This window comes from Phaseolus vulgaris, chromosome 7, assembly GCF_000499845.2.
Source record: "Phaseolus vulgaris cultivar G19833 chromosome 7, P. vulgaris v2.0, whole genome shotgun sequence".
NCBI lineage: Eukaryota > Viridiplantae > Streptophyta > Magnoliopsida > Fabales > Fabaceae > Phaseolus > Phaseolus vulgaris.
Genome location: NC_023753.2, coordinates 8975678 through 8989147, shown reverse-complemented (window position 1 = coordinate 8989147; position 13470 = coordinate 8975678). Strand labels below are relative to the sequence as shown.

General features: G+C 34.1%; 1 protein-coding gene across 2 annotated transcripts; it reads right to left on the bottom strand.

Annotated features, from left to right (window-relative positions):
* Nucleotides 1-714: 714 nt before the first annotated feature.
* On the bottom strand, nucleotides 715-5565 carry LOC137828120 (protein-tyrosine-phosphatase PTP1). 2 transcript variants are annotated; one of them, XR_011083814.1, is made up of 9 exons: nucleotides 5218-5565; nucleotides 5042-5138; nucleotides 4878-4960; nucleotides 4608-4748; nucleotides 4378-4512; nucleotides 2956-3104; nucleotides 2723-2859; nucleotides 1193-1262; nucleotides 715-1010 (listed from the first exon to the last, which is right to left on the bottom strand). XR_011083814.1 is itself a non-coding variant. In XM_068634567.1 (9 exons), exons 1-8 carry the CDS (start codon nucleotides 5404-5406, stop codon nucleotides 1197-1199), a joined length of 1002 nt encoding a protein of 333 aa, XP_068490668.1. In that variant the 5' UTR covers nucleotides 5407-5565; the 3' UTR covers nucleotides 715-1010; nucleotides 1193-1196. The 2 variants fall into 2 exon arrangements, 1 of the variants encoding a protein (XP_068490668.1); XM_068634567.1 differs by having other exon boundaries at nucleotides 2723-2864.
* Between the last annotated feature and the right edge of the window lie 7905 nt (nucleotides 5566-13470).

Below are 13470 nucleotides of genomic sequence, written 5' to 3'. Positions count from 1 at the left end.
GAAAATTTATAAAAATGACCCAACAATTCAGCCTTATTTGTTCGTCTATTATAAACACAACTCGTATATAGGTGCTTATAAATAAACAGGTATCCTATAAGTGCTTAATTAGGCTATGTTCCCAAATGGGTCCGAAAGTTATTAATCTTCATTTTATTTTAATTAAATCATACTATTCAATGCATAGATACTTATTGTTCTTGTAACAAAATAGAATTTGCATTCTTGTCAATGTGGACATATTAATACACTTTTTTTTCATTATAACTCGTAATTTTCCTATTATTTGATAGTAATCATATTTTGAATTTAATAATTAAGTACTATCAATGTAAAAAGATTTACAGTGCCAATTAATCAGAAATCATCGTTAATAAGCTTTTTTAAGACAATAATTGTAAAAAAATCAAACTTGTAATACAGAATACTGTGATTAGATTTATGTAGTCAACGCATGGCTTATTTTTCTATTATTTTTCTTAAACTTTAACTAAATATAAAATATGTAGCCATAAATTGCCCGAGAAATTTGCTATTTTCTGTGATCTTAGCTCAAGTTGACTAATCTTAAGGCTTAAACACATAAAATGGGATTATTTAACTTCAGTAGGGATGCAACTGTTATTAGCTCTATGCAATATAGCCAATGAAATTTCTTCACAGCGAAAATGGGGACAAAAAAGGGAAGAGGAGGCGTAAGAAAAAGAAACGAAGTAACAGATGGGCGATGGACTTTTGATTATTGCAGTCATTAATAATTAAGCCATTCTGTTCCCCAACATAATTCTAACAATATAACCAAAAGGATGCTAATATCTGTCAGCTTTCCCCTGCCTGCAGTTATACATGAAAAGCTAGAGAATAACAGTCAAATTCATAAAATATCCAGAATGCCAATGTTTCAGTGTTAGCAGCCGGGAGATATGACCATTGCACGAACCAAATAAAAGATCGAAGAATTGGAAGTTAGCTTCAAAACGAGGCAAGCAGCTTATAGCATCTTTCCAGCTCTGGATTTACATCACACACAACACACCAATTCGTTAAGATATCAAAATAACTTTGACAAGGGTATAGAGAAATTAAATAATCCAGGAAAACTAACCAACAATTCCTATCCTGCAGAAAAAGAATTTGTGGAGCTAATATTTACACTATTTGAAAAACTAGAAAAGGGAGCAGAAGTACGTACCCTTCTACTGCTGAGATACAAGGTCTTCCAGTTCATCTATGATAGCTTTATAGCAGAAAATGTACTGATCCTGATAAAGTGCAGAGTCACCAAAAAGGTCAACTAGTAAGCATATAGAAGAAAAGGGCCACATAATAATAATAACAATACTTATGGTTTATGATTACAAATTATAGGGATGGAGAGAAGGAATATCAGGTTAAGATAGGGAGCCAGACAGATCTGTACAATAAGCTCCCAACTAGGATCGATTCCTAAGTGTCTGGTAAACTGAGGCCATCTCAGCCAACAAGCCTTCTGGAAAGAACGGTACAATGCCATCTTCCTTAAGATTTTCCTCAATTACACTAACCTCTCCTCTTGTTTTTAAAATTACACGAATTTTCCTCATCTTTGATTTTTGATTTGTTAGGAGGGATACATGTCTATACAAAACTTTAGTAGGAGGGTATTCATCTGATAAGAATTTGAAACAGGTCATTTAATTTCTAACAGAAAGCTAGTAATAAATTTCCAATGCCCCAAAGCTCAAGGATTAAAAAAAACCCTTCGCACAAAATATTTGTGCTAGAAGTACTGAATACAGTTGTCATAAATAATCACAATAGTGTTGGGAGATTGGGCTCAAAAGATTGTCTCAATTCCATAAATTCAGTGGCGTTTTTTGGTGGAAAATGCATAAATAATTGTCATAACCTGAACTCTAAGACAGTGCATTAGTTGTTGATAGTTGTCAACCGTATCTTAATTGTCACGCTTCTATCTCGATTGTCATTGAACACCAGTTTTTTTATTTGATGAAAAAATGTTTTTGCTCAACCTGTGCAAGACCATGGAAATTAATCTTCCAAGTTTATTTCCGTTCATTTTATTCTTAGTTTGAAAGCAAGTTGTACCCCATCTCGTTTCTTAGAGTACTTATGTCGGTTGGAGGAGCCTTCACAATTTTATTTATTTTTGCCTTAATTACCTTTATATTCCACATGAAAAATAGTAATAGGAGCAACGATCCTCGTAATAAACTAGTTGATAGAACACACTTATCATGTAATCAAAAAATAGGGATGGATACTTTCAAAGTAGGACACGGTTCCTCAACAGAGAGTTTAGATACATCCTTGCCTGCCTATATATCTTGCCTAGTTCCTTGCAACAATCTGCCTTCATTACCACCAAAATGTTACTATTATTAGGAGTTCCAATCTGGGCAACAAAATATTCCTTTTTTCTCAACATAAAGGAATTGATAGAATCTCCACTGAAGGAGAATGGTGTTCTTTCAAACTTCTAATTTAGACATCCTTGCCTAGCCAGCTAACCTAGTTCGTTGCAACAACCTGTCTTCTTTACCATCAAACAAAACAATATACCATATCATCACTGTTCTTTATATTTCAAAAGCTCCTGTCTTTTTATTTAGTTAAGAAATGGAACTTGACTAACAAGCGGCCCACCTAAATCTTGCCATTTCATGAAAAATCAGTATATTCATTAAGCATACTTAAATATTAAATCAACAAATCTTGATACCTGGGTCTGAACCATTCCAATACGCTGGGCCCTGAACACAGCTACTGTGTTAGCAATATCTACAGCAGACATATCACCAGCAAGTATTCTCTGAATTGTGTTGTGAATTGTGCAGTATGTTCCAGTTCTACCAATACCTGCACTGAGTGAGAGAGTTTGACATGCACGTGATTTTTTGTCATCATCACTGTCATAGAGTGAATAAACACAGAAAAAGAAGGAATGAGATGAACCTGCAGTGAACCACTATTGGACCAAGGTTTGGTGGTAAATGGTATAATCTTTTCAAAATTTCACGCACAGCTAATGTATCTTTGGGAACTCCGTGGTCAGGCCATTCAGGATACTGAATATGCAAAACAGATATCGGAGCATCTTCTACCTGCAACAATAGATAAAGATAAGCATGAAACAGGATGCTAACACCTTGAAGATGGAGAGAAATTTTGAGTGCCTTCCAAAATTAAAACAAAATATTGTGATATTTTTTTTTCTTTTGGTAGAAAAGGAAAGTTTATAAGGGGGAAAATATGATATTTTGCAATAAGGTAAACCCCATATATATATATATATTGGGATGAATAATATTTCAGGCTAGTACGCATAGATGAATTCATCCACCTAAAAACCAAGTTAATAACTAAAAAAGTAGTTTTCCATCAATCAATGCCAGTAGGCTAGGCTTTTGATCAATGTTTTCTTTCTAGCTTCCTGTGTTTATCTAACTCAACACCAAATTGCCATCTTAAGACCACAAAGTAAAATATTAATAAAACAAAATAGATACCCTCCACCCAACTTCACTTGGTATGCAGAACATTTAAAAAACAAAAAAAGATGAAAGGTTATCGTGATGGAAATTTATCTTAGAGCAAAACAAATTTAATTTGAAAAAAAAATGGAAGAATATACAACCAAGGACAGGACAAAAAAAATCTCCAAATTAAAAGAAACTAACAAATCGAAAGAAGGTTTATTTGTTATACTTATGTTACTTGTCCTTCCTCAATGTTTAATTCAAATCACTTATATAGGGAAGATTATGTGAGCGCAATAACTAGAAACTCAACCAGAAAACTTGGCAAAGCTATGTGTTATAATAATTAGAAGTAAAGTAATCACTTTAAAGGGTGTCGTTTCTTTCACATTGATAAAAGTACCCATCGTTATTTAGCTTAAAATATTTGAAGAGAGTACGCAAAAGAATGCCCTAAACTTCCAAAAACAAGACTAAGAGTCAACTCTAGTTCTAGAACCCCTATCCCCGGCAAAGCATAAGCACAATCCATCATTTCATTAAACTTGCATAGTTAAATTTGGAGTGGCCTCTCAGGTTCTGGTGTTAACAGCAGCGGTGTTGAATGGTTGAGAGATATATTATTATTAAGGAAAGTATGCAGTTTAAGCATTAAAGTGAGGGGTATCTAACAAAAGTTCTGATATCCTAGGGTTTAGAGCAGGCTAGGATGTATTATAGTAATACAATTACAAAAAAAAAGGCCAAGCATTAGATGAAATAATAAAGTTTTCAAGAAGAATGGGACCTCTTCCCGAACCTCACATCCTCCCATTCACAGACTATTACCCCTGCCAGTCTGTAAAGAAAGATATATAGCCTAAACATCACAACCATTACAAGTGGAAAATCATCTGACCTCTCTATGGTTCACCTCTAAAAGGCGCAGCACCAATGAAGTTTCGGTAGTGTTCACCCATTTACCAATAACAGAAATATTACCAACTTCTCTAGGTCCGTCCTCCGCTTGAAAATAATCTCCACACTTTACCATCTATAGAGAAAGTAAAAATAATGTGATTAAAAAATACGAGGAAGAAAAAGTCAATATGTTAGTGAGTAGGCTAGGAAGGGCCAAGTGATAAGTACCTTATAATTATCCACCAACCTTGTAAGCATGATAATTGCAGGGCAGTGATATTGGATAATCATCTCCCAGAAATCTTCATAAGTATGTGGAAGTGGACCTTGTGTGGCTACAAACTGTGACACGTTTCCAGGGGAGGAGGTCTACACAATACATTGAAGAGGCACATGCAAGCCAATTTAACTATCTATCTATCCCTCTAAAGCTCCTTGCACAACAGTTATTTAATTAAATGCACATTAAATAAACAAACAGAAGAAGCAAGTTTATACCGAGACCAAGCTTGCATTGATATACCCCTGTGCTGCAGGTCTATAATCTGTACTCGATTTGAGAGCAACCCTGTTACTGTCAACTGAAATAAGAAGTGACTAAATTCAATTTCTTTTCCCGAAAATAACACAATAATTGAATAAACCCTCGGTAGTAAATTTACATGGCAAAACGTCCGTGTATCGGTTTTTGCTCAAATTGACGGCGTCAAGAGCGACGGTGCATCTTCTCCTCATCTCACTCGGCGTTATTCTGTTTGCCTGAAACCGCAACACAACACGGTGGGTTGAATCTTACTGTGTTTGATATGAGATTAATGAATTAGGTTAGGGTGCGAACCTGCAAGTGTGCGAACTCCCGAGTGATGGTGTGAGGAGCGTGGAGTTTTTCCTTCAAAAGGTTGAGGGCTTGGGCGCAGTGGCTGACCTGATCCGCAGTGAGGGTGAGTGGGGAGGGGTTATCGGGGGAGAAATTGAAATTCACGGGAGGTGATGCGGAGGAAGAAGTGGTGATGGGGTTGCCGTCCATGGTGGATCTCCGTCGGGGACGAGAGCGAGTGGCGACGAGGTTCCCCAGCTCCAGCTACGGTGTATTCTCACTTCCCTGTTGGTCTCCAGTGGAGTGGAGTTGACCCGACGCAATAACTGAATGCTCTCTTTGTGATTCGTTTTTCCGTTTTTATTAGGCTGAAAAGTGAATGGCGTTATTCAATTTATACGACCTCTCTAATTTGGTTTCTGAAAATGACTAAATTAAAAAAAAAAAATCTTTAAACTTTAATCTGTCTTTCATGTTAGTTTCTAGGTGTTGTTTGTTTTTTCCTTTTGATCACTTATAAATAGGGATGTTGGATCGATGTAAAGAATATACTTATCATTCATTTATCATTTTTCTACAATATACGTTATTGGACTAATTATTATATTTTTATTCTTTGCATGTTAACGTGAAAATACTAAATTTATCTCCAAATTTGCTATTATTATTTTTATTTTAAATTTCTTATGATTTGATTGTAAAACCTTATCCAAATAGAAAGCTTGTGATTAGAAATTGTTGGAGATTAGTTGTCAATAAGTGACATCATACGAATTGTAACTACAAATCTTGTAAGAAGAAAAAACTTGAATTTGCAATATAATCATATAAAGATAAATGACATATTTTCTATGCCTCAAAAGTAATTTGGAGTTGATAAAGTGGTAAAAGTGGTGAAGGTTCTCTCAATATATATCATACCTTATATCATTTACATAACTTTGGTCATAGATGGCCTCCGAGATTATTGTTCCTTTATGAAAGAAAAACAAGCAAGAAACAGTATTTTCACATGCTCCAAAGTTAATTATTTGGCTAATCAATCTTCTCTCAATAACTCTCGTGATGTTATCTTCTTAAACTCTTAGGGCTTGTTTGCTTTTGGGGGTGACATTGTAGGTGCAGACGGATGTTGGGTGCCACCTTCGTTTGGATTTGTAGATGGGTGAGGGTGAGTGGAAAGGAGAGTGGTTTTTGGTTCATCTGTGATATGAGGAGATAGGAGGGTGAGAAGGGTGGAAAGCCACGTAGGATTCCTTCATTTACCATGCTGCCCCTTATTCACGTTATGCACAATAACTCTTTCTGCATTGGTGAGAGAGTAGGTGCATGATGAACCATTATATAAGTGCCTTCGAAGACCACCATATCTACACCACTTCGAAGACCACCATATCTACACCACATATACATCTGGCTAGCCTTGACAGAGAAAGAGTTGCATTGATATAGTGCTTGGAGAGGGTCTTCAGTGAGAATAGAGGTAGGAGAGTGAGTTTGGTGGTTCATGTGTGCCTTGGGTTACGTTTTTTTTTTATTTCAGTTTGAACCTAATCTATTATTTCAGCTTCATGTTTGCTGACATAATCGGTTATCTGGAAATTTTTGGCAACCATAATCGATTATGGGTCATGTGTTATTTTGACCATAATCGATTATGAAACTAACATAATCAATTATGTTGGTTTTTGCACTACAAGCATAATCGATTATGTCTGTGGATAATCGATTATGTGGCTTTTTGAAGGGAACTGATAATTGATTATGTTCATAGTTTTTAGATTTATGTTTAAATTTTCTTTGGAATTGAATTTGTTTAAATTATCTGAAAGTAATTATTGATGTTAATTACTTTGTAATTTTAGATCTGAATATTTAGGAGAAATTTATTAATTATATTAGTAAATTAATTATTGTGATAAGTTGTTTATGTAATTATATATTGGAAGGAAAGATTATATTGAAATATGAATATTTATTTTGTTACATATAAATTGAAATTATAGATATGAATACGTATTTTAAAAATAGTAATAATAATAATGTTTAGTGTTTCTTTTGTTAGGTTATACATAAATTATTAATCTTATAATTAAAAAATTATAAAAAAAGGTTGTAGTAATTAAAAACACAGTCAAGGTTTAGAGAAGAAAATGATAGAAAATGATAAAATTATACTTATATTTAAAATTATATTTAATTATTTCTTTGAATTTTACATTTTTTTATTTTATTTATAAATAAAACTTTAAATTATTTTAATTAACTAAAATATGCACAAAATTAATAATTATTGTAGATAGTTATTAGTGTTTAAAAATTAAATTGTTTATAAGAAATAGTTTTTTATTTGTAAATAATATTTTTAGGGTTTAGGGTTAGTTAATATTTTTTTAGATTGGACATAAATTCATATTTCATTTCTATATTCTATTTTTTTAATTCATTTCAATTTTATATTATTTTTTAAGTTATAATTGAAACTTACAATTATTTTAATTATGAAAATTATGTACAAAAGTAATAATCATTTTTTTATTATTTTTTTACACATGGACAAAAAAGTATACTTTATTATTATATAATGTAATAGAAATTAAATAATATAATACTAATTATTTTAATTAACTTAAATATCTTTTAAACTAATTAATATTTTATTTTCCTATTTATTTATATACAAGGGTAAATTTGTAATCTTACAATTTACACTATTTAAAATATATTAAAATACTCTCACAACTATCACATCATTCACACTTTTCAATAAACTTTTTTCACACATCCACTCTAACATCTCCCAATCCAAACACCCTCAACTTTTTCCACACTTTCTTCACACTTCTACTCACCCACACCCTCAACTTTTCACTCACCCACAACCTCTAATCCAAACACACCCTTTAGTAATCTCACTAGAGAAACATTATTTTATTTGTTTCACTACAAATGATAATGGTCTTCTCGTAGGATGTGCTTGTAATGGCAGTTAGTTTAAAATTTGCGTACAAGCATATTTCATTGTAAGAGATCTAATGTATTTTATTAAAAGTTGTATCGTACATGATTATCTTCAACTCGGATATTGAATAAGGTCTTAAGTGGACTTCAATCAATGTGGTGAGTTGATTTAAATATATAACAATTCGAATTTTAATTTAAAAAAAAAACACGTCTACCTAAGGTCCAGTTGCACAATTTTACATGTCTTCACACTCAAGGTTCATTATTCTTAAAAGGGATGTGTATTAACTCTTTTTAGGTCTATAAATAGATTTATCCACTATCACTACAAATGACACACGATGAATGTTTCTAACTTAGGGTCTCTCGATATCTTTGACTAAAACATTTTGGCACTCATGACTTCGATAAAACACTTCCCAACACCTTTCTTTTTAGATCTTTGAATGAACTTAAACATAAGAAAGTTCATCAGCTCCACTACCACCACATACAATGTGAAACATTTCCTTCGAAGGTGATCATTAACGAACAAGTGCTTCTTAGCATGGGTTCTTAGTGTTGGGTATGAATCCAAAACCAATTGGGTTGAGCTGACTAGCCACTATGTTTAATGAATGGGCTTAATTATTGTGTCCCTTTTATAATCTCTATTTAAAGAAATCATTGTACTTGTAATTGGTGTGCAAGAGGATATAATGAAAACCTAATAGTTGCCCGTGTGGATGTAGGTTGCAGTTGGCAACCGAACCACGTTAATTCATGTGTTGTTTATTTTCTGCAGTTGATTCGTGGTTGTGTATGTTGCTTCCGTGTGCTTTTTTCCCATCAAGTGGCATCAGAGCTTGGTTCGTTTACACACTAGAGATCCGATCAGTAGAAATTAATTGACGAGACGTGAAAATTGCGGCTATAGTAGCATCCTAGAATTAGGGTTTCACAGAGGCGGCAACCGTCCTAAAGTTAGGGTTTCACATGGGCAGCAGTAGCGTCCCAAAGTTAGGGTTTCGCAAAGGCGGCAACAACATCCCAAAGCTAGGGTTTCGCAGGGGCGGCAACGACATCCCAAAGTTAGGGTTGCATGTGCGTTCTACAAATGTGCTGGTCTGAGACGGCACGGAGTGCAGTGCGACGGTGGTGGTGCAGAGTGTGAACAATAGCGGTGTGCGTCCTGGCAACTGCAGTCCAGTGCGGCAGAGCGCTAGTGCATTGGGGACTGCGACCAAGTCTGTTGGTGACTGATTTTGGGTGGTGCAATTTTTGTGGTCTTGATTTAAAAAAAAAAGATTGCCAAGATCTGAAATTAGTTGTACCGAGTATCTCGACTAGTCATTTGAGATGGCAGAAAACGGGAAGTTCCGAATTGAAAATTCGATGGTACAAACTTCAGTTGGTGGAAAATGCAAATTGAGGATTTGCGAGTTCAGTTACTGAGCACATCAATATGATCTTAGCCAGACTTACGTCGATGGACATTAAGTTCGATGATGAAGTTCAAGATTTACTACTGTTATTGTCTTTGCTTGACAGTTGGTCCGGAACGGTTACAGCAGTTACCAGTTCAGCGGGATCAGATGAATTCACTTTTGAGAAGATTCGTGATCTCATTCTTGGCGAGGATGTCCGAAGAAGGTGTTCTGGGGAATCATCTAGTGAACCGCTATATGTCATCAGAGGTAAGAAAAATATCAGAGATAGTGGGAGCAAGAACAAAAGAAGGAGTCAGTCAAAGACTCGGGATTGCTCAAGTGTAACATGTTGGAACTGCAAGGAGGTGGGGCATTTCAGGAATCAATGCCCAAATGATAAATAAGTCAACATTGCAGAAGACTTCGCGGACGAGGACCTTTTAGTTTGTTGCGCGGATAACAGTGTGGATTCCTGGGTCATGGATTCTGAAGCATTGCATAATCTAGTTATTGGGGACTTTGGAAAGGTAAGACTAGCGGATAACACTCTTGATGTTACGCGCATGGGTGACATAGTGTTGAAGACACCAGTTGGTTTATGGACTTTGAAGGATGTCAGAGTTGTTCCAAGCTTAACGAAAAGTTTGATTTCTGTTAGGCAGTTGGACGAATAGGGACATGAAGTGAAGTTCGGAAATCAGCAGTGGAAGGTCATCAAGGGAAATCTTGTCATGGTTTGCAGAAGAAAGAGAGGTTTGTTGTATATTGTCGGATTACCGTCTGAGGGATTGACCATCCCGGTTCAGAATATAAACAAAGTCTGATTCACAGAATTTTGTGGGCAGAAGAGGGTTGTCTTTACAAGAGAGAAACTCAGAGCCACAGGTCAGATTCAGGATGAACAAGCAAGGAAAGGTTCAGGTAGACCAGTCAGAAGTACTTATGGGGGGACGGGTCGTGCTTCAGCTAAGGTTCCTAGACGACAGTGGGTTAGGAGAACTAGTATTCCAGCTGTTGAAACTTCTCCAGAAAATTTCTTGTTGAATATGGAGAGTGTTTGTTATCAGGTTGTTTCAGGATCCGACAGTTCCTGTAAGTGGGAGCCGGTAGGAACAGAGAACGGGTCAGTGACTGACGTGTTGAAACTCAGGGGAGTTTTAACGAAGTCTTCAAAATGATTAAGAATGCTGGTGGCAACTAGAGGTGGAACATTGAGTTTCGTCGACAGATTACAGAAGTACATGTACACAGTTGAAGTGCAGGTGAACATTGTTCCGTGACTTCAAGTGGGAGATTGTTGGGTATGAAGCCAGAACCAATTGGGTTGGGCTGACTAGACACTATGTTTAGTGAATAAACTTAATCATTGTGTCCCTTTTATAATCTCTATTTAAAGAGATCATTGTACTTGTAATTGGTGTGCAACAGGATATAATGAAAACCTAATAGTTGCCCGTGTGGATGTAGGTTGCAGTTGACGACCGAACCACGTTAAATCCTGTGTTGTTTATTTTTTGCAGTTGATTAGTGATTGTGTGTGTTGCTTCCACGTGCGTTTTCCCATCACTTAGAAGTCGACCACTCCAACATGCACATCTTAAGCTCGTCACTCACGCACTGCCTCGTCGTCAATCTCCGCTATCGAGGAAGATCAGTACCATCAAGGGGACCTTCAATCCTTCGTCATTTAACCCCTTTTCATGAAGGTGCTTCAATAGTATTACAGTAGCAGTTTGAAGAGAAAAAAAAAAGTGTCTTGTTGATTGAGAATATGAACATCGCATCCCTTATGACATTAGAGGTTGTGTACCATTCAAAACTTTCTTCAATTCAAACATTAGATGATGTCTTAGATAGACTCATCATACTACAATTGATGTGGTGGGTTGACTTAAGTACATGACAATTTGAATCTTAATTTTTTTAAAAATACGTCTACTTCATTGAAACTATCTCCACGGAGGTAGTTTGGAGTCCAACCCTAGAAACTTACATGCCTCAACACTTAAAATCCATTACCCTTAAAAGGATGCATAACCATTTTTAGGTCTAAATAAACCTATAAATCATTACTACATAAGACATACATTGAAATTGAATGTTTCTAACTTAAACCTCTCCATATTTTTAGCTAAAATAGAAGTGTAAAAAAAAGTGTTATCTAATAAATCAATTTAAAATTTCACAAAATAATCTGAATCAAAAGAAAAATAATTTATAAATTTAATCCGATCATGTTTAACTTCACTCACTTTATTTGTAACTTCTATGATTGGATCAAGTTAATGAATTAATATATTTTTTAAAATAATTATTTATGTTTAAAATAAAAAAAATATCATTATGTTATAATTTATATAAAAATACTTTATCTAAAGTTAAAATTAGTTGGACTTAAATTTTAAAAATACTTTTCTATTTTATTTTATTTTATTTTATTTTTTTTATCTAAATTTATTATTTATTATTTATTTTTGAAGAATGAGACAAAATAATCCTTCGTCTAACATCATAGAAGTTACAAATAAAAAATGGAAACCACATTTTTATACACCTTGATCCCTTAGGTGGATCCATAGCACAAATACGGATACGGACACTGACACAACACGGATACGGTCACGTAGATACGTATAATCTCTAAAATGTAGGACACGGGGACACGAATCTATATATTATATAATTTTAATTATATAAATTGAAAATAAATATTTATGTGCAAAAGTATGTTTCAGATTCTTTTGGGAGCAGGAAGATATTTTTCATGACTAGTTCAAAAGAAATTGTTCATTATTTTTATAATTATAATAAAAATTTCTACAATAAATTTGAGTTTTAAAAAATTTATTGTATTTATACCTTTCATAATTGTGTTAGAATCGTGCTAGAATTTTCAAAAACCCTACAAATATTTTTTGAATTGAACATTTCACCTATAAGTGTCGTACGAGTGTCGACACTGATACGTGTATCCAACACGGATACGCCATTTAAGAGAAGTGTCTGAGCCTCATAGGGATCCAATCATCCATTTGAAAACATTTATGTATAATTGTCTTTACATTGCTTATATTTTTTAATTCGTTTATTACTTTATTATTATTTTGATTTGTTATTGACATGAATAATTAGAGTTTTCTTTCTTTCAAGATTTTGACTTTATTTTAGTTTTATAATATCTATGATATCGCCTTTCGTGTAACCACGCTTTTAAACAAAAGCTATAGACCCCCTGTGCCTTCATTTTTCTTTTTTTTTCTCTCTCTCTCTTCATATTCTCTTCTCTCCCTCTCTCTTAATTTTCTCTCCCAATCTTCATCTATTTTAGAATCTAATCATACCACGCTGTAGCTGAGGAGTTAAGGAACATTTCTACCCGATCAGATTTTCAAACAGAGTAAGTTCATTTTTACTCTAAATATCCTTTGTTCTCTGTTTTTCCTTAGGATTTAGTCATCAATCTTGGTGGGGTTAGTTGAGAAGTTTAATCCTCTCAACTTATTCTATTATATACTGATGTTTTTGTTCTGTTTGGATAACTTGCATTAGGCCCGTAAATCTTGAAGCTTATCCAGACTGTGGGAAATAAAATTCTAGAAGTTGCTTGGAAAGCAAGCAATTGAGGTAAGGGAAGCTAAATTTAATTTTTAATAGTACCCTAGGCTAGAAGATCTGGATGTGGAAAGGACGTGGTCCCAATATTCAATTTCTCTTGCAAGGATGTTATTTGTTTATATATTGTGTGTTTGTTTATATATTATTTAAACTTTATAAATATTATATTTTGATAGTTTGAAAGTTAAATATTGTTTTGATGTTGGAAAAGTTCTTGAATGGTATAAATTTTTTAAATGTTATCTGGTTGAATGATATGTATTATATATGAATGATGTAAATTGTA